General features: G+C 46.0%; 1 protein-coding gene across 3 annotated transcripts in view; it reads left to right on the top strand.

Moving 5' to 3' along the window:
• The window catches only part of adgra3 (adhesion G protein-coupled receptor A3), a 28740-nt gene extending 10045 nt beyond the window's left edge, over positions 1-18695 (top strand). For all 3 annotated transcript variants that reach the window (XM_029454881.1, XM_029454879.1, XM_029454878.1), the window contains 18 exons: positions 2794-2865; positions 6985-7056; positions 9324-9395; positions 9475-9546; positions 9973-10133; positions 10950-11163; positions 11341-11505; positions 11742-11943; positions 12025-12174; positions 13143-13301; positions 13569-13736; positions 13875-14082; positions 14204-14412; positions 14546-14670; positions 14764-14887; positions 15316-15461; positions 15866-15961; positions 16883-18695. In XM_029454881.1, the coding sequence (XP_029310741.1) occupies positions 2794-2865; positions 6985-7056; positions 9324-9395; positions 9475-9546; positions 9973-10133; positions 10950-11163; positions 11341-11505; positions 11742-11943; positions 12025-12174; positions 13143-13301; positions 13569-13736; positions 13875-14082; positions 14204-14412; positions 14546-14670; positions 14764-14887; positions 15316-15461; positions 15866-15961; positions 16883-18410 (3943 nt within the window). In that variant the 3' untranslated portion in view covers positions 18411-18695. The remainder of the gene's footprint in view (positions 1-2793; positions 2866-6984; positions 7057-9323; positions 9396-9474; positions 9547-9972; positions 10134-10949; positions 11164-11340; positions 11506-11741; positions 11944-12024; positions 12175-13142; positions 13302-13568; positions 13737-13874; positions 14083-14203; positions 14413-14545; positions 14671-14763; positions 14888-15315; positions 15462-15865; positions 15962-16882) is intronic.
• The last annotated feature ends 5418 nt before the right edge of the window (positions 18696-24113 follow it).

The following is a 24113-nucleotide window of genomic DNA, read 5'->3' as shown; positions in this document are numbered from 1 at the left end:
GAGAGGGCACCAGTTGGCTTTGTCCTTAAAGCGCGCTGTGTGAGAGGGGGCTGCAGAGGCCATTTTTACTCCTTCTCAGCATAATGAGGCGGATGCTATAAAACGTGTGTTTGTCTCACTACCTTCCATCGTGTCATATTTACTCATTTTGAAGGAAAGATAAGCATTTAGGCCAATGCATTTTATATTACAAGTAAAAAAGTGGGCTTCCAGACACAGCTTTTCCAAAAATGTCTTTGGGATTTATAGCTTCTGTATCAGGAGACAGAATGTGAGATTTGGTAGGATCCCCCTGCGGCTCCAGCTCAATCAGGTCTTATCTATGCATCAAGATAAGAGAGACTCCCCACCTCTTGTCGCTCGAGGCCCAGCTCGGAGAATATCCTGATACAGTTCTTTAGTCTGGAGACCTCAGGCCGAGACTGTAAGGAAGCAGACGGACAGTTACAGACGTCCTGAAGGCGGAGGGGAGTTGTTAAACGACCGTAATCTACATCCAAATTTGAGGCTTCGCTGTGTATATTGCTCGTATAGTCTGCAGTGTAAAGAAGGCTCCGATTCCAACACACAGAGGCCCCACTGCTGTCATGAGGAAGAGGGGGGAGGGATTGAGACAGGGCTCATGACTGTCAGGAGAACTCTGCCACACATGTATTTTGGCAACTCGCAGAGTCACAAGTGTGTTTATGCAGCCAGACTCCAATGATTCCCAAGACACGTTGTTTAGAAGACTTGTGGAAGGGTGTAGCATGTCCAAGGAGGAACCCGGTAAAGTTGGGAGCGGATCCATATCACGGGATGGAGACACGCATTCTTTTACACTTATGGAAACGTGATGTCTGAGTGCCCTTCTAGTTCACACTGAGCGTTTCCTTATCTGATAAAGGGGTCAAACGATAGACGTGTTGCTGTACAGGTTGTGAAGGAAATGTGTGATACTAAAGTACATTGACTGCTAATTGACATTCAACTGAAGGAGTCTTAAGTTCAGCCGCCAGCCGAGCATTACAAACGGTCAGTAACTGCAGTTGTGTGTGTTGTAAGGTGTTGTGCTCTCTTTATATTCTGACTGCCACATTCCTTATTCCACACAGGCCTCATGGGAAATGCATCCCACTGGTATGCTAACTATTCTTCAATATAAATGAGACTTTTGTGAACACAATCTTGGGAGGCCCGGCCGGGTCTCTGCCTACATCATCAGATCATGTGTACACAGGCAGTGCTAGAATTTGCAGCCTTGTACATCACCGTGTTTTTAACATCTGCCATTTCAGCATTCAGAAGCCCAGGCGGTGACACACAGGAACCGTTTGTGTGCACACTGAGGAGCAGCGAGCCAGCAGCAAATCTGCAATGAGTCTCCACCGTCCAACCCTGTCATAAAACGACCCCTCAACACCCCGTAATGACTCCAATCTGGCCCCAGGTTGTGGGTGCAGCTCGCATGTATGTCACCTACCACATCCCCTCCCAGCTGGCCAGAAACACATGCTCACCACAAGTCGCTGCTTGGGCTTTCTGGTGGGACTTAACCGTGCTATTGATTCCCCAAATCCTCTGGGAGTAGTTTGGGGAGAAAGCCGGGAACTCTCCGAGCTCTTGGGCACAGAAAGTGGAGCTTTACTGTGCAGCTCGGTATGCAGCGAATCAGCTGGCTAATAAAATGTGGTTTACTACCCAGGGAGGAAGCAATCAACAAGTCACACTTGGACTTGAAGTTTTCTCCAGCTCGCTAGATTTTCTAACTGGATGTGTACTTGTTCCTTGTCTTAAAGTGGGAATGGAAGACATAGCTCAGCTTACTTGTTATTGCCTCATATCATCCCAATTAATCCGCCGTGAGCTGAAAATCTGATTTGATCAATTCTCTTTTGGATCCTCCTGCAGTCTACAGGTCCAAGTGTCTTTGGGCACTAAACCACATCAGTGTGTGAATGTTTATCGCTCCTGATGAGCAGGTGGCACCTTGTATGTCAGCCTCTGCCACCAGTGTATGAATGTGTGTGTGTGAATGTGTGAATGCTGGCTTGTGTTGTAAATCGCTTTGCACAAAAGTGCTTTATAAATGTCCTCCATTTACCATTTATCACTCAGCTGTTTCCTAGTACTATAACATACAAGCACACAATGTTTAACTTTGTTTATGTCAACATTTAATTATATTTATCTTGTGTTTGATTAGAAACACGGAGGTTCTGGTTCTGAAAACTATTTTCAAACCCTGTTTTCATGAAACTTGCTGGCAGGTTGAATCATGGGCCAAGAAAGAAGCCATTAAATGCACAAGCTATTGCTCCCTTTCGTTAACACGTCTCTGGCTCTTCTAGTTACTGGAAATAAATCTGCAAGTCGTTGCTGCTGCAGATCCGATTTATGATGCATCTTCCTGTTAAAGTCAAATGTACTCAGCAGAGAGACGTGATGTCACTGCGGCGACCCGTCACCTGCCAGAGCTCAGACGCTGCCAATTGAAATACCCTGAAGTGAAACTCGTTTTTCTTCTTCTGGTGTCGGGAACATTTTGTGACTGGAAGCTAAGACTGGCACGAGGACAGAGTGGACTTTAATATTGTTATCTGTCCACAAGATGCAGTAATGTCGTCCTTCCACGTGCTTTTTGTCCTTTTGAATCCACTTTTTTACAATTGAATTAACTCACATTGCTGCTGGTATTTTCAGTGCTGCCGCTGGTTTTCATGACACCAGACAAAAATCATGCAATATAATGTGAACTTTATTCTTCTGCTTTATTGTTTCTTTGTGCTTATTCATGTTTCTCTCTCTCCACAGAATTCTAAACAACAATAAGATTCAAGAACTCAGAAATGGATCCTTCTTTGGGTTGCCTACTTTGGAAAAACTGTAAGTATAATTATTATTTTCTATTCTCTGGTAGGGATTAACACGAGCATGAATGTATCCATGTTTACAGTCATGCATACACTTTGCTATGCTTTCATCACACATCTGACATTGTTGCTTTAAGATTGACAAACTTTTACTAAAAGGTATGTTTTTGCATCTGGCCGAGCAGATATTAATGTTGCAACATGAGGTCTCACCAAGGCTTTTGTGTCGTCTCCATATTTCACGTTAAATCTTGCGGCCGCATCCGCAGGGAACCATCCGTCTTCTCCACGAGTGCAGCTTGTGCTCGTGGAGCAGAAGGGTTGTAACACACATGTTGGCCTCGTGCCAGTGGAACATCCAGGTCATAGAAACACAGCACTTAGCTTCAGATTATCAGTCTATGGTGGAGATGCTACTTGAAAAGGCTAATTTTAGGTGTATCCCCGAGGCTTGTTGTCTGCCTGGTGATTTACCGTCAACATACAGCTGCTGGGTTATTCTGGGGGCGGGGCCACTTTCTTCGAGAGGACATGTAGGCAGCCGCGCCGCTTCCCAAAGTATAACTTTATCACCGGGTGTGAAGTATCAGGGGCCTCGTTACAGAAACAAGCTGCTTGTGTTTCAAAATGTAGAAATCCTATCTTCTCATTACAGAAGAATTTAAACTCATGGCTGTATCATATCTGATGTCAGACCTCCGAACTCAACTTCACTTTAGAAACCCTAAAGTGAAGTTGTGAATTAGATTTGTCACCCCCGTGTCTTTGCCGTTATATCAACAGCTCTCACTTGTCAGCATGCTAGAAAACAACTTAGTGCATTTGTGTTTTATTTCCATCTTCATGTTGTTTCCCGACTGTCAGAGCCATTCAGACTGTTAATTTAAATGTAGGACATGGTCTATGCTATTCTAAGTTAGGAGTCCTAATTTAAGAAATCTTGTAAGAGCTAAATTCCTGTCCTAAAATAAGATGGGGTTTATTTCTAAATGCAGTTCGGACACATGTTTCTGTAAATCCTAAATGTCTTTTAATGGGGAAAAAAACGTGGCAAAGAAAATGAGTTCTAGATGAAGACATTTATATATACTGATATATATAATATATATATATATATATATATATATATGTACATCTCTGAGATTCCTCGCGCTACGGAGAGATGCCGTTCGTACCATGTGACTGACTTTGGAGATTGGAATGTCATCAGCCGTGTTTTCTTCCTACAAAGACCTCATGAAATGGCTCTGGGCCGGCACATATGGGCCGTGGCTGATTTATCACTGTGGAATGGCTTCATGCAGATAAAATAACCAGACCATTAATGGCCGTGCTTTCACCCAGGGCTGCACTAACACATGACTGCATTGATATGGAATTCTAAGGGCACGTTGCCCCTGTCATTCTCCTCCGTCTGCTGAAAAAGAGCAGAAATACAGAAGATATACGAGGTTAACGAGGTCCCACAACATCTATATTTTTGCAAACTGTTTTACACATGCACATGCACACTTGTCATGACCATTACAGCATGTGACTTGTGTCTTTGGACCCTGCTGACGCCGAAGCCATCAGCATAAAGCACCTGCAGAATGTTCTCCTCTTGTGCTCATAACTTGATTTTAACAAGACATCCGTCTGCCGGGCTGTTTCTAGATTTGCTGGAGAATTCCCTGTTGGCCGTTGAATTGTATCAGATGTTAGTTTTCAGAGCTCAAAGCAGATAAACAAGAAGCTGAATGTGTTTTAAAAACCCGCTTTGATCTCCCTCCACTGGGACTGGCCGGTGGATTTGGTCGTAGACTCCGTCCGGCCTGCCGTTGCGTCAATTCGCAGGCAAGTTTACCTCCAAAAGCAGCTCCCATTGTGTCCGAGACCCCACCCTCAGCCGCCGAAGAGAGATTGTTAGATGGCTGCTTTTGCTTTTGTTATTGTAATGAGGCCAGGCCAAGGCCAGAGGTGTCAGCGGTGCGACTCTGTGAATCCTGAAGCTTCTCCCTCTGAATGTTGCTGCACCTTCAATCACACTCCCCTTTTCTCCTCACACTCTGCAGTCTGCTTGAATGAGCTGATGATCTCCATCTTGCCCTCCCGCCTTCACAGCTTTTTTTGTTTTTGAGTCCACAAAGAGACTCTCCCTTCAATTGGACTGCCTGTATGCAGTCGTGAAGACGGAGACAGCAGCAGCTGGCTGTGAGTGCCGGAGAGGGTAGAGAATTGATTACGCCTCTCCGGCACTCTGCGTGAAATTGCAAAGTAACTGTGGAGACCGCTGTGTTTTGTCGGGGGCCAAAGGTGCCCCTGCTTGGAAATAAGCCACAAAGAATCCCCATTATCACTCTCCTCATAGAAATGGGAGCCAAGCTGGCGACCGTCACATGCTAATTCCCTGCTAAATCCGCTGCTGTGGAGGAATGCTTATTGTGGAACACAGAGCGAGCAGAGCGGCTCTCGTGTGCACTGTTTCCTGAAGAGTTGATTGTCGTCCGTTCCTGAAAGGCTCAATACTTTGTAGAAGGAAGGACGTGAGCAAGTTACGCATAAATATGAAGTTTCAAATGGATACTGCTTTTTACCAAGTTCACCGTTGACGAAGCTCTAATGTGTCAGAGGGATTAAAGCAAGACTCTTTGTTGTTTTTTAAACAAAAGAAAGTCGTGTGCAATAAAATGAGATTGTTTGCCAGGTTAAAATCCATTCATTAGATGTGAGAAGCGTTTGCTCGTCCATCCCTCGTGTGTGTGTGTGTGTGTGTGTGTGTGTTTGAGCTAAAAGCTGATAACAAACGACAGATAACAAACATAACTCTGATTCGTCTTTACTCCATGTCACGCGTGTTTTAGTTTGGATCCTGAACGCACCTTTGGAAGATTTGCACGTGTGCCTGTCGACATGTGAGCAGCTGTGAATCCTCTGGTGGAAGAAGAGTTCTGGAACATTGGAGAAATGTTCTGCCTGATAAAAGCTGCATGTTTCTCTGCCAATAGATTTATAATGTCACGTGCGGGCAGCGCTCTGTGGACTCTGAGGAGCATTTTATTAAGTATTGGAATGTAACGAAGAGCCACAGTGTTAGTGGTTGAACTGTGAAGACCTGCAGAGATCACTCTGTACCTCCTTCTGGTGTCAAACCTATTTATATCATCGTAAAACACAACTTAATTTGCTTCTTTTCTGTTTTTACTTCATTAAATGACAGCTCTGAATACAGTTAACGTCATTCTCAAATGATCATGTCAGAATATCAAATGAGACGTTTAAATCTTATATTGTGCTTGAACATCTGACCGGAGAAGCTTTTCTCTGCACGTTACGAAAGTAGTTGGTGTTGAGTAGACTCAACATGGCGGTCGCACTCTCCCACATGCGTCTCTCACAGACTCTGAAGTCTTGTAAGGATGTTTCTGATTTCTTTGTCCTGCCTTCTCATTTTTCTCTCAACGCGCCGGCACAGAGAAGCCGGCTCCGCTCGCTCACATCAAAAGCTTTAACAAGCTGCATGCTTTTTGTCCATGACTTATCTGTGGCCACCTACCCACCTTCAGATGACAGCTCCTCCACATCAAACGGGCAGAGTTACCCAGAGGCCCTTTGTGTGGGTTCAGGTGGCGACTAGAAAGCCTTCCGAAGCTGCACTGTAATGAGTGAGTCTGCAGTGCCAGCGCAGGTGAGCACTGCAGGAACTCTGTGACCACAAGCCTTTGAACCTCCGAGCCTTTGAGGGTCAGGTTGATATGCAGCTGTGTGGGCACCATCAGTGGGGGGGGGGGAAGGAATCTTAGAGTTGGTCTAAAGACGTTAAGCAAGTCTCTTCCTGCCACTTTTACTCGCCTGCCATGTTGACGCTTGCATGAAATGTTAAATTCAAGGCCGGCAGTTAAAGTGGTTTCATGTAATTACAACATTTAGGGATCATTGTGGAGAATAAGTCTGCTGAGGTCCTGTAACTTGTCCTGTAACGTGCTACAAGGCTACAACTAACCATTATTTTCATTATCAGTTAATCTTCACAAGGTTCGACGGTAACGTGTTCAGAAAACACACAGATGTAGTTTGTTTGAGCGACTAATGGCTGCAGTTTTATTTTGTTCCCATTTCAATTACTCATGAAGATTCTCGTTCTCCCCCACAGAGACCTGCGGAGCAACATGATCAGTCGCATCGAACCAGGAGCGTTCCTCGGATTGCCTGCTCTCAAGAGACTGTGAGTAGTGTGTGTGTGCGTGTGTGTGTGTGTGTGTGGGTGTGTGCGTGTGTGTGTGTGTGAAGCTTGTTCTGATTATTGTCATGTGAGAACAGAGGCTCAGTGAAGAGATGCTTCATGTTCAATGTGTCCTCTTGTGATTATTTGTGGTTTTGAGATGTGGTTAAAGCGTTTTTCTATTTGAAAGCTCTGGTAGCACGGCTGCCGCTCCAAAGCTTCGGGGGAAATCATTCATTTGCATTTTTATTTTGAAGATTTCCTCAGAATTGGGTTAAAACTTCTGATACATTTAGATGGAAACTTGGCTGAAGTAGTGTCTGTGCTGTGCAGGCTGTACGTGCAAGTGTTATGTTTAATCACATTTAGTCAGAGGCTGCTTTTAGCAAAGAGTCGATCACACATTGTGTTTAAAGCAGCTGCTGTGTTGTGTCTCTGTGCTGCGTGTGTTCTCGGAGGTCTGGAGTGTATCCAGTGTCCATCAGGGAGCACGGCCGAGCATCGCTCTGTTTTCTGCGGCCTTGTTGTCTCTGGCGCGCTGCCAGAGTCCACTGCAGACAGCGTGAGGCCTTCGATACTTTCACACACCACAGGAACAAAAAGGAGGCGGATATATAAACGCGTGTGTGTCTATGAATGTCATGTGACCATCATTTTGATATGCAGAGAACACCGTCCACCTGGGATGTGTGTGTGTGTGGGAGGTCAGAGTGTTCAGTTGTGTGTGTGTGAGAGAGAGAGAGAGAGAGAGAGAGAGAGAGAGAGAACACAGTATGACTTGGAAGCACCCGACAGTACCCGGCTGCTGCCAACACAAACTTGAGCTTGGCTGCTGCAGCGAGACAGGAAGGCATTCAGCTCCTTGGCTCAGACCTGGACTCCCCCCCCTTATATTCATGCCACACTCATGGATTCATGCCTCCCTATATGTCTGCTGCATATCAAAACACACATGCAGGGTGTTTGTTGCAGAGTCTGAGGGTAACACGGTGTAACTGGCCTCTCCGCCCGCCTGTTCATCTCAAAGGGAGGGAGCGCCACACAGAGAAAGACGAGTGAAGAAGAGGATGAGGTAGTGCCGGTGGACTCTGGGAATGTAAACACAGAAGCCCGACATCAAAGGTTGGCGTCCAGCGTCGCAGCTTCTGTCCCTGCTGTAGGACGATGGAGGAAGAGTTAGATTATAGACTTTACCAGTTTATACATCACGTTCACGTGGAGTTAGAATCACCAGAGGCCCCGACATGCAATATTATCACGATACCATCTTATTGCTGCATCGATATCTCCCCTTTGACTCCGGCCAGTCTTTGATTCCTCTCCATCTGTGTGACTGCCCCCCCCCCCCCCCCTGTGTTGTCCTTCCCCTGACACACAATGCTCGCACACATTGGCAACCCTGCAAAAGGCGGCTTTTTCGTCTCTTCCAAGTGGAGCTAATAACCTCACAGTACATTCCCCAGCTGGTACCTCCAGGACCAATGACAGGTAAAGTTCTGTGTCAGGATCACATTCCTCCAGCACCTCTTGTTTCTTTACTTCACGTGTCGAGGATCGGATCCCTCGCAGACTGGTCGCTTCAGATGTTAGCCCACAGACGGCTACACTAACTTCCTCCATGTCTGATGCAGCGACGTCAGTGCCGCATCTCAGCGCTGATGCATCAGAGGACGCTGCACTGAAGTTCACCTGGAGCCTCCAGTGAATATTTCCTCCTCGCAGCTGCTTCACGTTGAGTGTAATTCACAGAGGCAGGATCCGTCTTTTCCGTGTTTGCTCGTGGACTCGCCTTTGATTCCTTGTGAAAGGCGTCGGCGGTCTCAGACATTTCCATCTGATGTTTGCCAGAGACATCATGTCAGATCACATCCAGAGGAGAAACACACTGTTTTTGACATTAATCATCAGCGATTAATCCTCTCGCAGAGTGTTGCTCTGCCTTTAGATGTGTAGGTTCCCCCCCGAGGCCCACTCTGACAAATGATCTGCAATCACCTTGAACGTTGTCGACCTGTCAGCTGAGTATTCGAGCTCTTTGCCTCAACCTGTCTCTGTTCCACTTCTCTTTCTTCCTCTTCAAAAACTCTTCTACAATCTAACTGCAACGTCAGCATTTTCCTGTTTTTATCAATTCTTCTCAGAACACAATCAGATTGTCACGGCTAATCTCGTTGTAAAACATTCCCAGATTTGACTCATCGATGGTGTTTCAGGCCGTTGTTGCCGTCATGTTGTGTTGACTCTGAAATGTTTTCTGTGTCCTCCTGCAGAGACTTGTCCAACAACAGCATCGGCTGTCTGAACGTGGACATCTTCAAAGGCCTCACCAGTCTGATCAGACTGTAAGTCATCAGTCGTTTTTATCAATGTATGAATGTGTGCTAAAACATTTATATAATCTTTCATTTCTTATTTTTCCAGAAACCTTTCAGGGAACATGTTCTCCTCTTTGGCTCAGGAGACGTTTGACAGCTTGGCGTCTCTGAAGTCGCTGTAAGTATAATATGAACCAGAGATGCACCGCTCGATCCACCGCCGGCCGGACGTCCGCTGATCAAATTATCCAATTTTAATTGAAATGTACACGCATGCGACACATGATGGGTAGACGACACCTGGAAGTCCAAATGTTGCAACTGGTTTCTTCTGGGAACTTACTGCAAGTCATTTTCAGGTAGATGTTATTGACTTGGTGAGAGAAGGCCTGTAACTAAGTGCAGTTTTTAAGTTACTTAACAGTCGATGTTTTATTATGAACATTCAATATAAACCGTTTTTAGACAAATGCTATTAAAGTCATGAAACACGGCTGCAAAGTTGGAGTTTTCCATCTGGCAAACGTGTCGCCTAAATTGATATCTGCTCGTTCCCCTGTCGTCCCCGTGTTTGTGAACACTGCGTGTTTCTACACATCCACAGGGAGTTTCAGACGCCTTTCCTGCTGTGTGACTGCAACCTGCTGTGGCTGCTGCGTTGGATCAAAGACAGGAACATCGTGGTGAAGAACACAAAGTGCTCCTTCCCCCAGTCTCTGCAGGGCCAGCTCATCACCTCCATCAGGCCGGAGCTGCTCACCTGTGGTAGGGACACACACACACCTGCACACAGCACAAAGATGTCGCCCTGTAACAGCAGCTGTTCCAACACTCTGAAACGGACTCATTTGTCATTTCGGCGACACTCTGATGTGTTTGTTGTCCAGAGTCAGACGTTTTGAAAGGTTGACATAAGTCATGTTGAGTTGTGACACAGACTGTAGTGTCAAGACAGAGCACTGTCTCTTTAATTTCTCTATTTTGGTATCAGTGAGGCTGCTGGTGTTTGGGGAGCGGGGGCTTGTGCAATGACACAGGAGATAAGGGAAGGGCCGCGCAGGCCACGGCTGCCTTTGTTTGTACTTGCTCATGTCTTATCAGTTTGGCTCTCATCACAGTGAGGGATTATGGAATAAATGGCACAGGTCTAGCAGGAGCCGTGGCCTCACATGAATGACAAATTACCCACAATTCAAGGCACTGTTTTGTTTTCCTCTCGGCACTTTTTGGACAGTGTGTCCAGAGCAGGGTTATAAACGTAAACTAAAGTTGAAACCGAAACAAAAAGCAGCTCTTGTGACATTGAACCGCAGAAACTGAACAGACTGGACCTTCCGAGCAGATGGAGCTACTCTGCAACGCTTCACAATGAGTCTGTTGTTTTCTACATGCAGTCTCGTGTTGTGGAATCAAATAACAGCAACGTGATTTAAATATTGAAGCTCAGGTCTAAAGCCAACTGGGCTCGTGTTCCCTTAAAACAAACTCAAATGCATAAAATACTATAATTAGTAGTATAGTATAATTATAATTACTATGACGACCTAAATCTCTTCCTAACCTTTGTGTGGTTCCCCCCAGACGCTCCTCTGGAGCTGCCCTCCTTCCAGCTGACTCCGTCCCAGCGGCAGGTCGTCTTTCAGGGGGACAGCCTGCCCTTCCAGTGCCAGGCCTCCTTCGTGGCCGAGGACATGCAGGTGTTGTGGTACCAGAACGGCCGCATGGTCAAGACCGACGCCTCCCAAGGCATCTTCATTGAGAAGCACATGGTGCAGAACTGCTCTCTGATTGCGAGGTAAGGCAGTCATGTCTCTGCGGTAGAGTGTATATGAGGAAATAAAGCATTGATTATTTCATTGAAATTACATTTGAACAGCTGGATTCCCTGTTAAGATACATAAAGCACCTGTGTCGAGCTCTTCCTGCTCCGCATCTGCATCTTCTCTGACTTCTGCTTCGTGTTTCCCATCAGTGCGTTGACCATCTCCAACATCCAGCCTGGCTTCACTGGGAACTGGGAGTGCCGGGTCAAGACGAGCCGGGGCAACACCACCAGGACCGTCCACATTGTGGTGTTGGAGAGTTCTGCGGAGTACTGTGCTCCTGAACGCATCTCCAACAACAAGGGAGAGTTCAAGTGAGTGCACACACGGATGCAGAGCTTCTCACTGCTACTTCGGGGCGCTCCAGCCAATAACTATATAAGACTTGTGCAACATGCTGTCATGCCAAGCACGGTGGCGCCCCCTTGTGGTTAAACATGTGAATGACTTCTTGAGCCATAATGAGAACATGACTCTGCTGCAGAAAACGCTGCATGTCTCCGTTAAAGGAAACATCTTTGTGTTCACGTGTTCATTTGTCTGCTTCCAGGTGGCCGCGCACCCTGGCGGGGATCAGAGCCTACCTCCCCTGCAACAGACTGCCATCGAGCGCCGGCACCTACTCGGGCGGCCCGGGCGAAGAGCAGCGGGCGTGGCGCTACTGCGACCGCAAGGGGCTGTGGACGGAGGAGGACTACTCACACTGCCAGTTCCAGAAAGACGTCACAAGATTCCTATTCGTCATCAACCAGGTCTGTGTCTGAGAATCAGATCCTTCTCTCTTATCCTTCCTGTTTGCCCGTCAGACTCATTCTCTCTGTGTGCTCTGCTAGATGCCTCTGAATGAGAGCAACGTGGTGGCCAGGGCTCGACGCCTGTTGGTCTACACCGTCGATGCTGCCAACTTCTCCGACAAGATGGACATCATCTTCGTGGCCGAGATGATCGAGAAGTTTACCAAGTTTGTCGAGAAGTTTAAAGATGTGAGTGCCGCTGTGATGTTGGAATGCGATGCATGTCCTCCTTCACGGACAAATGGAATAATGCTCAACAGCTGTTTGTTGTCATGTCGTCTGATTACAAAGGATGTCTTGTGACGATGTCTTTCGGCACAGCTGGAGGACAACAAAAGGAAAAGTTTTCAAAGTGAAGGAGCTCCGAGCGCGTTTGTGACTCCTGGAGGCGCAGAGCACTAAACAACTTATTAAAAGTTTAGTCGGGCGACTTGTGCAAGAAATGTGTTTCTAATAGTCGCCGAGCTGCGAGTGAAGTCTCCCCTCCAGCTTGTGTTTGTGGCTGTTTGATGCAAACAAGATGCTGTCTGAACACACGCACATCTTATGTTTCCACTCGAGTCAGTGAGAAGAGCTTCTGCTGCTGCTGCATGGACTCACACAAGTTGTGATTACGACTTTTACAAGCCAGTGCCGTGAATGTTTGTTGAATGAATGAGTGAATGTGTGGGTAGTTGACAAATATGTGTTTAGAAATGCCTTTTTTTTTGCAACACACAACATTTATGTTTGTTATTTGTTCACTGAATTGCACCATAAATGTGTCCTATAGTGTGACATGAAAGAAATTCAGGTGAATAAATCTTATTCTACAAATAGATGCATACAGTGTTATTTATTTAATGTCAAATTATGAGTAACACTATTTATCCCACATAAAATAATACAAATTAATTTTATTTTTAAATATATGTTCACGTGTGTCACATGGTTTTTCAAAGAGCAATATTTATTTTTAGAAAACAAACATATATTTTAGAATGTCTGAGGTATTTATCAACATTGTGATGCTTTTCTTTTCAATGTATAAAAGTTGTAAGGTGAACCATGCTCGAGTCCCACAGTTCCATGTAAAACAATACTAATTGTATTCCTTTATATTTCGTGAGACAGTCGTGTACACTCCCTCACGTGTAAATGTGTGTTTTGTGTCCCAGCTGGGTGAGGTGATGGTGAGCATGGCCAGTAACTTGATGCTGGCCGATGAGCGGGTGCTGTGGATGGCTCAGCGTGAAGCCATGGCTTGCTCACGCATCATCGCCTGCCTCCAGAAGATCGCCGTCTACCGTCTGGCCACAGCGCAGGTCTTCTCCCTGGTTAGTCCCTCCGTCTGCCTTTTAGCTTTACATTTACAGGAGCCAGACCCCCGGACTGAAAGATGCAACACGTCTGCGTCTCTTGTGTTTCTCTTCAGTCGTTTTGCATCTTCTTCTGTGTTTAGTTCATGCTGGAGATGAAGAGAAACACCACCAAGATCTTCCTGCTTTGCACTCGTCTTTGTGCGATTTAAATTAGGACCTTTTTGTCATTTTGCAGGATAACATTTTTAAAATGAATTGAGTCCATTTCCTTTGTCCTTCCAGACTTCCCCCAACATCGCACTGGAGGCTCACGCTGTCCGGGCCAACGACTGGAACGGCATGACCTGCATGTTGTTCCAGAGGCCGAGCCCCGAGCGTACGCCGGGGCAGGACCGCCAACTCACCTTCAAATGCAACACAACCAGCTCCTTCTCCAGCATCCTCCACAAGGTCAGCTTCGTCAGCAGGCTGCAGGGTTTGGTTTTGATCCCAGCACGCACATGAGATGAACTCCTCAGCTGCTTGACGTAAACGAAGCATTTCATGTTTTTACAGTAGATGTATTGATTGTGTCTTACGTCCCTATAGAGCACCATTGTGGAGGCTTCCCTGCAGCTTCCTCAGGCTCTCTTTACTCAGGCTGCGCTGCCTGGGCAGCCAGAGGACACGGTCTACAGGCTCCATCTACTGGGCTTCCGCAATGGCAAGTTCTTCCCCTCCACCAGTAACTCCTCCCAGCTGGCTGACGGAGGGAAGAGGAGGAGCGTTTCCACTCCTGTCATCATGGCCAAGATCGGTAAGTCAGATCGTTTGTGTTTAATATGTTTGTTTTTCAAAGAGAGAAGTAATCTGAGAATATTCTGACCAGCTCAATAACATTTTCACTCAATAAAATGTCTGTCGATGTTTTCCATCAGACGGCATGTCCCTGCGTGTCCTCCGGACGCCCGTTAACATCACTCTGCGGCGGTTTGCCCGCGGCTCTGACGCAGTGTCCGCCTGCTGGAACTTCAGCCTGGTGGAAGGCCAGGGAGGATGGCAGAGCGACGGCTGCAGCATCCTGGGTCATCACGACAACTTCACCACCATATCCTGCAACTCTCTGGGAAACTACGGCCTCCTGATGGTAGGCTGGGTGATTCTTTATCTTCGCCGTATGACGTAGACATGCAATGTTTATATAGATATCAGGATCATTCGTGACGTGAAGTAACAATATCACTTAGAAGTGAGGATTAATCCGTCCGTCCGTCATGCAGGACCTCAGCAGCGTGGAGTATTTCTCCCCAAGCATCCAGCCCCTGCACCCCGTCATCTACGCCACTACGATCATCCTGCTGATCTGCCTGCTCACCATTATCACCAGCTACCTCTACCATCACAGGTAACCTTCATATTCTTCATGTTCACAACCCCGCAGGACATAAACGACTGTCCCGTCCATAACTAAACTTATTCTGTGTGTCTGTGCCCTCAGGTCTGTCCGTGTGAGCCGCAAGTTCTGGCACATGCTGGTCAACCTCTGCTTCCACATCTCCCTCACCTACGGGGTCTTCATCGGCGGCATAAATCAGACGCGATATGCAAGCGTGTGCCAGGCGGTGAGTGAACGCCTCCAACAATCAGCAGTCACAAATGAGTCCAAAACTCCTTTTGGAAAACGATAGTTTAAAAGTTGCCCTTGGCTAAGTTCACTGCGCTCAGAAAGACTTGTGGAAACTCAGACCGATACAGTACATAGTTTCCATATCTGGAGGCTTTTTCTTTGCACCCGGATCAAAGATTTCGGCAGAGAACTTTTAGTTTGTTCCTTAAATCCCCTTTGGGCATAAAGACACATCTCACAAGACGGATGATGACAGACTCGATGCAAAATTGCTCAAGGATCATCGTGGCATTTAAAATACTGACGCACTGCCTTTCATCGTTTATATCTTTATTGGTGAAATTTACCACCAGCTGCATTCTCTCAGTCGGAGATTGATTGCATTTCTTTCAAGTAAGTATATAATGATGCACTCTCCTGCAGGTGGGCATCTTGCTGCACTACTCGACTCTGGCCACCGCTCTGTGGGTGGGAGTGACCGCGCGCAACATTTACAAACAGGTGACGCGCAAAGCCAAGCGCTACGAAGAGCTGGACGAACCTCCGCCGCCGCCGCGGCCTATGCTGAGGTACGACACACCGCGCTTACGTTACAGATCTAGTTGTACAGTTGGTTAGTTAGTTTCTTTGCTGGACAAGGCAACTTTACATGTTAGCATGAGGGCAATATTCCAAATGAGTATTTAGTGACAGAATCAGGTCGTTTGTGATACTTTGTCTTCATACATGTGACTCTTGAACGCATCTTCCGCAGGCTGAAGATGGGAGTATGTTTACATTGTTATGAAATGACATGTTAGGTTTACATACTTTTTTTTCCTATATTTTTTACTCGACATTTCTAAAGAGAGAGAGAAGATGTATGTCATAGACCTTTGTCTTAGTGGTCATGTTAGTTGGTGCCACATGGTGTCAGTGTCGAGTGTCCACTTCCATCCTAGAAGACTAAAGCTCTCTGTGCTCTCTCTGGAAGGTTCTACTTAATCGGCGGAGGGATACCCATCATTGTCTGTGGGATCACTGCAGCAGCGAACATCAAAAACTACGGCAGCCGGACTAATGCACAATAGTAAGTAGCGCCTGTATAAAACAATTAAAGCTCATGGTAATGCTGCTCGTGCTCCCGGCCCGTCAGATGTTTCACACTGTCCGCAGGAGGAGCTGGCTTTAGTTATCGACCGGCCGGCTGCGTTGCTTTAGTAAATAATGGATATTTTTATGAGGGGTAGGAGAAGTTTATTCCCTGAAGTTCTGATTATGGAGGCCTATTAATGGTAATGTGCATCCAAGCAACAAGCAACTGCTGCCAGTTTACAGCGCGCTCCCCACCCCGCTTCCACACAAGCAGCTGTTTAGATGTTTAGTGCAACGCGGCTGACTATTTGAGAAATCTGGAGCCGTATCTGTATGAAGTCTGTGGAGTTTAATTAATTTCTCGCAAGAAAGAGGAATCCAGCCTGCTTATTAAATGTAATGGGACAGTGACTGGAAAAGCGAGACGCAAAAGTTCTTCAAAGAGCTTGTGAAGTAAATAATGATGGTGGCAGATTAAGATGTGGTATTGTTTTAATGAGCACTGGTGGCACTTTTACTTTTAGGAGATGCCGTATAATTCAAGTTATTGCTAAACTAGAACGTCTCTCAGAACGCAGACCTCCGTCAAGGCCGGCTGATGCATTCACATGCTCCTCCGATGGTCCCGTTCCCAGAGGTGGGAAGTCGTTCTTCTGACCTCGGTGTGTTCAGGAGCTTTAAGTCGTAATGTGGCAACAACATGGACGCTACAAAGAAGATTTGTTGCATTTTGTTGCCGTTCAGAGCGCTTAAACACATTGATGTCACCAAGTCTTCCAGCAAGTGTCAAAAGAATCTGTCTTTTTCTGTTACCATGCTGACAGACAAACCAAGCCCTAGAATAACCTCCTGGGCGGAGGTAAAGTGATCTTGATATACCATAAGATTATTAAAGCCGTCTCTCTTCTCCTTCTAGTTGCTGGATGGCCTGGGAGCCCAGTATCGGGGCTTTTTATGGCCCAGTGGGATTCATCATCTTTGTGGACTGCATGTACTTCCTCAGCATCCTGCTCCAGCTGCGCCGGCACCCCGAGCGTCGTTATGAGTTCAAGGAGCCGGCCGAAGAGCAGCAGCATCTGGCTCCGGCCAACGCAGAGGCCGGGACGGACGCTGCCAGCAGCCACTGCCAACCCCTCACTCTGCAGCTGCAGCCCAACGAGGCGTCCTCCTCCGTCGGGTCTGCCTCGCACTCTGTGCCGCTGACGGCGCTGGAGAATGAGCACACCTTCGTCGCTCAGCTGATGGGTGCGGCGGGGGCGTTGGGGCTGTACGCCGCCCTCTGGGTGTTTGGGGCCATGGCCGTGTCACAGGATCACCCCTTTGACTTAGCCTTCACCTGCCTGTTCGGCGTGGCCGCGCTGGCACTGGGGGCGTTCATGGTGGCGCATCACTGTGTCAACAGACAGGATATGAGGCGCTATTGGTCCCAGGCCTGTTGCTCTGGGAGACGAGCCTACTCGGCACAGGAGGACGCGCTTCTGCCTCAGCCAGGCGTGGCGATGACGTCAACTGCAGGATCTGCGAGCAAAGCAGACGGTGAGTCCACAAGGTGCGGCCACAGCAGCGCAGACTCTTCTTACACAAATAAAAGCGCCCCAAGCATGCGCAACTCCGCCCATGGCAGCAAGCTGACCAATCTGCACGCAGAGGCAGCGCAGTGTAAGTCCGCTTCTGCGGTGACCGCCAACGGTGCAGCCGTTTTAGACAACAGCCTGACGGAACATTCGATAGACAATGAAATTAAAATGCACATAGCTCCAGTCGAGGTGCAGTTCCGCCCGATGAACAACATCAACAATCCGACAACTGTCCCGAACGGACACGCGAGCAGGCATCATAAAAACAGAGCACGAGCGCACAGGGCGAGTCGGCTGACTGTGCTGCGAGAGTACGCCTACGACGTCCCCACCAGCGTGGAGGGCAGCGTGCAGAGCGCCCCCCACAGGCGGCACCACCATTACGACGTAGCGGCACGCAACAGTCGACGGGCGGCCTACATGGCCTACAGAGAGCGCCATCAGAGCCAGCTGCAGCAGGACAGCAGTGACAGCGCCAGCCTGCCGCGCCGCTCCCGCCACGCAGACAAAGGAGGGGGCAGCACGCTGGAGAACGGGACGGTGGTAACTGAAGACACTGAGCTGGTCACTGCTGCTGCTGCTGATGCTGAAGTTGAAGCTGAAGCTGCTGCTGCGGCAGCGGCTGCTGCTGCTGCTGCTGCTGCTGCTGCTGCTGCTGCTGCTGGGTCGATCTCCAGTAAAGACTCTGACCCTGCACAGCAGCCCGGCACCACTGAACTAGAAACCCAACCCAAGTCGTACGGACTCAACCTCGTCACTCAGAACGGTGGCACACTTAAAGAAAATGGGCAGCTTGTGCCTTTAATCACCACAGAGAGTGCAGCCAGTGTAAAGACGGGCTTGTGGAAACATGAAACTACTGTGTAGCGACAGTTTCCGTCCCAAAGACTGCATCGTGAGACGCCTTTAAACTGTGAAATGTCTTCTTTTGTTTTCCGATTGTACATTTATTTCATGTACAATCAAATCATTACTGCCACTGAACTATCTTTGTAGATGTTTTTGTAAATGGTCTATTTTTATAACTTTAATCCAAACCTTGTTGTGCCATTTTCAGAGTTCTGTATGAAACTGCATACCCTTACCCCGGGGGTTATTTTCCGTTTAATAGTTTGCCCCAACAATAATAAAACAAAAGTTCTGTTTACCTAATTGAAAGTTTGTATTCTTGTGATCTCCTCTCTCCCTGCAAGACTGCAAAGGTGAGTCAGCTGTTATGTTTCCAAGAATTACTCTTGCTGACAATATATGACAAGCTGGTAATTGGGTTTTTTGCTGACCTTCAGGTGGCCTCAGGTTCCTTTCTCCACAGCGGAGCACACTTTAATTGCAGCTGGCTGGTGGCTTTGGGCTCTATAGATGCCTTCTCCCTGCCCGCTACAGATTTGAGGAGTGCACCGTACACTCGCGCTGACTCGATGCCCGCGCTGTGATTGACAGCTGACTCACATGCCAGCCGCCAGGAGAAGAAAGGAGAAGAGAAGAGTGCAGCTTCTTTCACCTCCTTCCGTTCTGCTCCACGGCCGACAGCTGAACCGGAGTCCCACTCACATCTCCACAGCGCTGCCGGGCACACGGCATCCAGCAGACAAAGTATGAGTTTTTTCTAGAAATGGATTAGTTTGAATGTATCTGACATGGTGGTTGTGTCAACAGCCGTGGGCCGTTCAAGTCTGACGCTGAATCCGTGCTCTGCTTTTGCAGGGTTTAAGGGTAGAGCAGGGGGATTTAGAGACTGTGCCCCCCCCTCTCTCCTACAGGAGTAAGACACACACTTCTCCTCTCGCCTCTTTTGTTTTGTGTCTCTTTCTAGTTGCTTTTCGTCTGTATGTCGTAATTTTGAGTCTCTTTGTGGTTGTTTTATGTTTATGTATTGTGTGTGTCTGTGGTGGTGTTGCCCCTTTTCTCATTGTGTCTCTTTGCAGCTGTTTTTGTAGTTTCATGTGACATTTTCTCAGACACTTTGGGACCGTGGACCTGCGTCTGGCAGGCCCGTTCACTAATCATCCATGGAGCAGTGATGAAAGATGTATTCAGAGCTGTTACACTCTAAAAGTACTTATTCTCCCGTAACTGGCACCATATATTACAGTATTAATTGCAAGTACTGATGAATCGATGCAGAAGTAGCATGTTCACTGTTGAATAGATTAGTTATTTTCAGATATTCATGCACACTGTTTGAGTGAAATCTTGTCCAGTGCTTTGATATTATTCAATAAGTCAATCACTTCCTGTTGAAAGTGATATTCATATCTTCTCACAGCATGCCACTAAGTGTTGAATTATAAAGGTTCTGCTGCAAAATGGTACAATTTTCCACATTTAAGAAACGATCAGTAAAGTCGCCGGCTGATCATCCCCGTCGCAGAAGAAGAAGAGCGACAGCATCGCTCCAATTTTTCATTAATGGCATATTAATAAAACACACATTTCACCCAGGCAAAGATATATTGCCCAGCCATCTTGGATGTGACAAATTATAATAAGACTTTTGAATTATGTAGGGAGCAGTTACGCCGTGATTAGTCGCAGCCTCGCTGATTCCCTCCAGGCATGAAAGAGTGATCTTCAAATAATTGCCAAGGTTCTTTAGCACTGCCATCTGTTATAAAGTTCATCTCAGGTCGTCAGCGGGGCACGACTGACAATGGGAGGATGTTTTGTGCCGTGTGGGGAAAAGCTCATCAAGGTAAATACACTGATGGTATCTGCTTTCAGATCACAGGGACACCTTGGGCACAAATCCATAATAAATTAAGATGAAACAAACAGTAATTTAGATCTTTGCTTCGTCTCAGGGTCAGATCCCAGAAACAATACATCTAATTATTTTCAGATGCAGCGATGACTGCTCTTTTCCAGCCACTTTCCACTTAGTGCGCTCTGTGGAGCATATCTGAGCTCCATGCCTCACCAGGAGGCCCCGGGACGACCGGCGTCGGACAGCTGATGTGCTGTTTACATTTTCCGGTCGCTGCTCGTCCCGCCTGCAGGAAGCATCTGGCTCTGATGTGGAGACTTGCCACTGCAATGGAGATTTATACTTTCTGGAGAGTGAAGCCATCTGACTGCTGATTGTAATGAGGTGGCTGTGGCTGTCCAGGGGAGCCACACATTTTTACCTGCAGTGTGCCCCCCCCCCAGATTAATTAGCATGTTTGTGATGATCGCTGTCACAATGCTGTCTGCGGAGATAATTGGTAAATGTATGCAGTTTGGGAAGTTTCTTTATGTAAATGTTTGCAAATGAAGTCACATCAGTATGCAAGTTGTGTTAAAGCTCAGGTCAGCGCTTTAGCAAATGTTTGCATTTAAGCACTTGGACACACACACACACACACACACACACACACACACACACACACACACACACACACACTCTATACTGCACAAATGCGATGCAGAAACTGCCAATTGTGCTTCACATTTTAGCAATATTATTAATATTAATTGCTGATGGTTTCATACTTGCAGAATATTATACTTGCACATCATTCACTTTGTCACTGAAGCCAGAGGATGTGACTGTGCAGATTTCCATTTCTTTGCACTTTATGCTGATAATGCTGAATAGGAATAGAAACTTTCCTGTCCATGTTCTGTTGAGTGGAAGTGGAAAGCATGACAATGACTCAAACTGGTAAATTTAAACTTCAAGATTTTGGATTAAAGCAAACTTTGTCCTCAGCTCTACATTGGGTGTATGGTTAGTCCACCTGAATGTGTTGTGAGGAGAGTCCACAGTCCAAAGACTTCTCAAAGACAACACCAGGAAGATATGGCTCTTTTGTGACTGTACATTAATCTGAGATCGCCTTTATGACATCCAATCTGTCTTCTTTCATTCAAACTGATTAATGTGTCTTGGCAGATGAAGTGAAACACAACTCCACATCTCATCCTGTCAAATCTCCCAAGAAGACTGCAGCTTCAGCTCCATCTGACTCTTACATTGTGGCGCAGTCGTTCTTATTCTCCTGGAATGTGTGTGATGATGTTCTGGTCATTTTTTTATCTTTGTGTTTAGATGAATGGAAGATACAGGATTCTAATATAAGCACAGCCTCCTCATTAAGCACAGGGCAGAGACCTTGTGTGCAAACCAAAATATATCCTGATTAAACTTTGGGTAGCATCAGAGAGCCGGACAGAAATAGATGCTCATTTGTTGAACTCAAAGAAGAGGGTGCTGCTGCTGGTTCAATATCATTAGATCAGTTTGAATGTGTACTCGGATAGTTTTCCCAAAGTGAGATCAAATGATGACTCCTGCTTTGTATTCAGATAAACTGCACTTTAATTACATGGGCAATATATTTCTCGTCCACACGAGTCAAATCAAAGTGGACCTGCACAGAGATGTTTTATTATCTTCTCCAAATTCTTCCTATAATGATGAGAAAATTAGGTGCCATTCCCCATCCTCTTTTCACACACACACACACACACACACACACACACACACACACACACACACACACACACACACACACACACACACACACACACACACTGCTATATAATGATGACATCAAGCCATCTGCAGAGCTTTTCTCCCCATGTGTTGGTGGACCTGTGCTCTCATTAATGCCCTCGCTCTGCCATCCATCTACCTGTGCCAGACACTGTGTCGGAGCTCGTTCTGGCTCCATCTTTATGTCCAGGTGCTCTGTTATTTATAGCCACCTCAAAAACAGTATCACTCATTGTTCACAGTGACAGTTTCAGACAGTAGCCCTCTCTTAAACTCATACTTCTCAGATTGAAGGCTGTCTATGGGATGCATTTGTCTTGTCGACACGCTGCAGGGATTGTGATGAGGCTTTAGATATGTGTGGATGGAGATTTACAAATATTGAACACAACAAACACACTTTGACAATCTGGCTGTAACCAACAAGTATTTTCATTATTTATTCATCTGTGGATTATTATCTAGATTCATTGTTTGTTCTATAACATGTCAGAAAACAGTGAAACGTGTCCGTCCCAGTTTCTCAAAGTCCAGGATGATGTCAGTCCAAAACTCAAAGATATTCACTTTATCATATAAAACAGAGAAAATCTTTGATTGTCAGTCTAACAGTTTTCAATCTTTGTGCTAAGCTAAGCTAACAGGCTGCTAGCTTCATATTCAAACAGACAAATAATATATTTTCATCAAACTTTCCACCTGAAAGCAAATAAGTATACTTCCCAAAATGTTAAACCTTTGCTTTAAATGATTAATGTTTCTAAGTAAATTGATTCATTTAATACAATTAAAAGGAGACGCTTGTCAGACAGTAGGCTAGCCTACTGCAAATTGTTAGCATGCCATTTTAAAGAGAGATTGCAACTTTTGCAAAGATTAACATCACATTCTTCCTCTTACAAGTGAAAACTTTAATGCACAAGCAATATGAATTTAATACGCTCAGGCTTTTTGTTGCTACAGCCTTACTTAGTCTGTTATGACCAGTAGCTAGCTTACGGTGGCTGTGCTAATGTTAGCAACACTTTAAATGACTGCCTTTATCGTTACCTGCAGCGTACTATTGTTACACCATGTTGTAGCTTTTATTATCAGCATTTATAGCAGTTATATAATATTTAATTATCTCAAAACAGTTTTCAGATTTAATGAAACACTTTTAATAGAAAGATGCGTACGGCTCTTACAGTTTATATGCAACACACCTGAGTTCATCACGCTTCTGTTTATTCCTGTTTATTCTCATAAATGTGCTGAAATACATGATGCCAGGTACCTGGAACATGTAACACCAGGTTTATACTTTGTTTTTCATCTGCTGCACATGATTCATGTATATTCCAGGAATAAATGTGTCTAAAAATATTCACTACACTGAATAAAAGTAGCTACTCGCTCTAACGTGCACATCAAAACCATTTAAGGAGGAAGAAGCTCCTGTTTTTTTAGAAGTGTCAGCAATTTCCCGTAATACCAGCGGAGCAAATAGCCTCCTGTTTGATGATTTGTCTAAAGCTGTCTCTTGTGTTTGACAGAAGTGTGTGTTTTACAGTGAGACAGAAAACTCGATCCTTTGTGGTATTCTTGGGAGACAGTTACACACTCCTTTGCAAAATCTCTGCTGCCATGAAACAGATGTGCTCTGTTGTTTAAAATGTTCTAATCTTCGAAATAGCTGACAGTCGTCTAAGAGCAGGTCTGATTTATTCCGGGTTTATATTTTCATCGAGGCTTTATTGCCGGTCTTGTTTCATTGGGCTGCTGTGAGTAAGTATGCATTTGTCTGCAGACTCCCATTCCATCCGGCAGCTTCACAAAGTGATTCGACTTGGTGCAGAATTATGTAACTGTCTAAACTGTGTGGGGGGGTTGTGATAAAAACCCTGTCCCTGAGCCACACTTTCAAAGTTGTTATTGTTGCACTATGGATATTAAAATGTGTATTTCACTCCTCTGGGAAGGATTTATGTAGGTTTTCTTTAGAATTAACCCTCGAAAATCATAAAGTAATAAAACAAATCTATATGAGTACGGTCGTGTCTCAATTTGAGATAATTTTCAACCATTTTTGCCTTTTGCCTTAAGGCAGGAAC

The sequence above is a fragment of the Cottoperca gobio genome, chromosome 18 (assembly GCF_900634415.1).
Source record: "Cottoperca gobio chromosome 18, fCotGob3.1, whole genome shotgun sequence".
NCBI lineage: Eukaryota > Metazoa > Chordata > Actinopteri > Perciformes > Bovichtidae > Cottoperca > Cottoperca gobio.
Note: the sequence above shows the minus strand (reverse complement) of the source record. Positions and strands in the feature narration are given on the sequence as shown.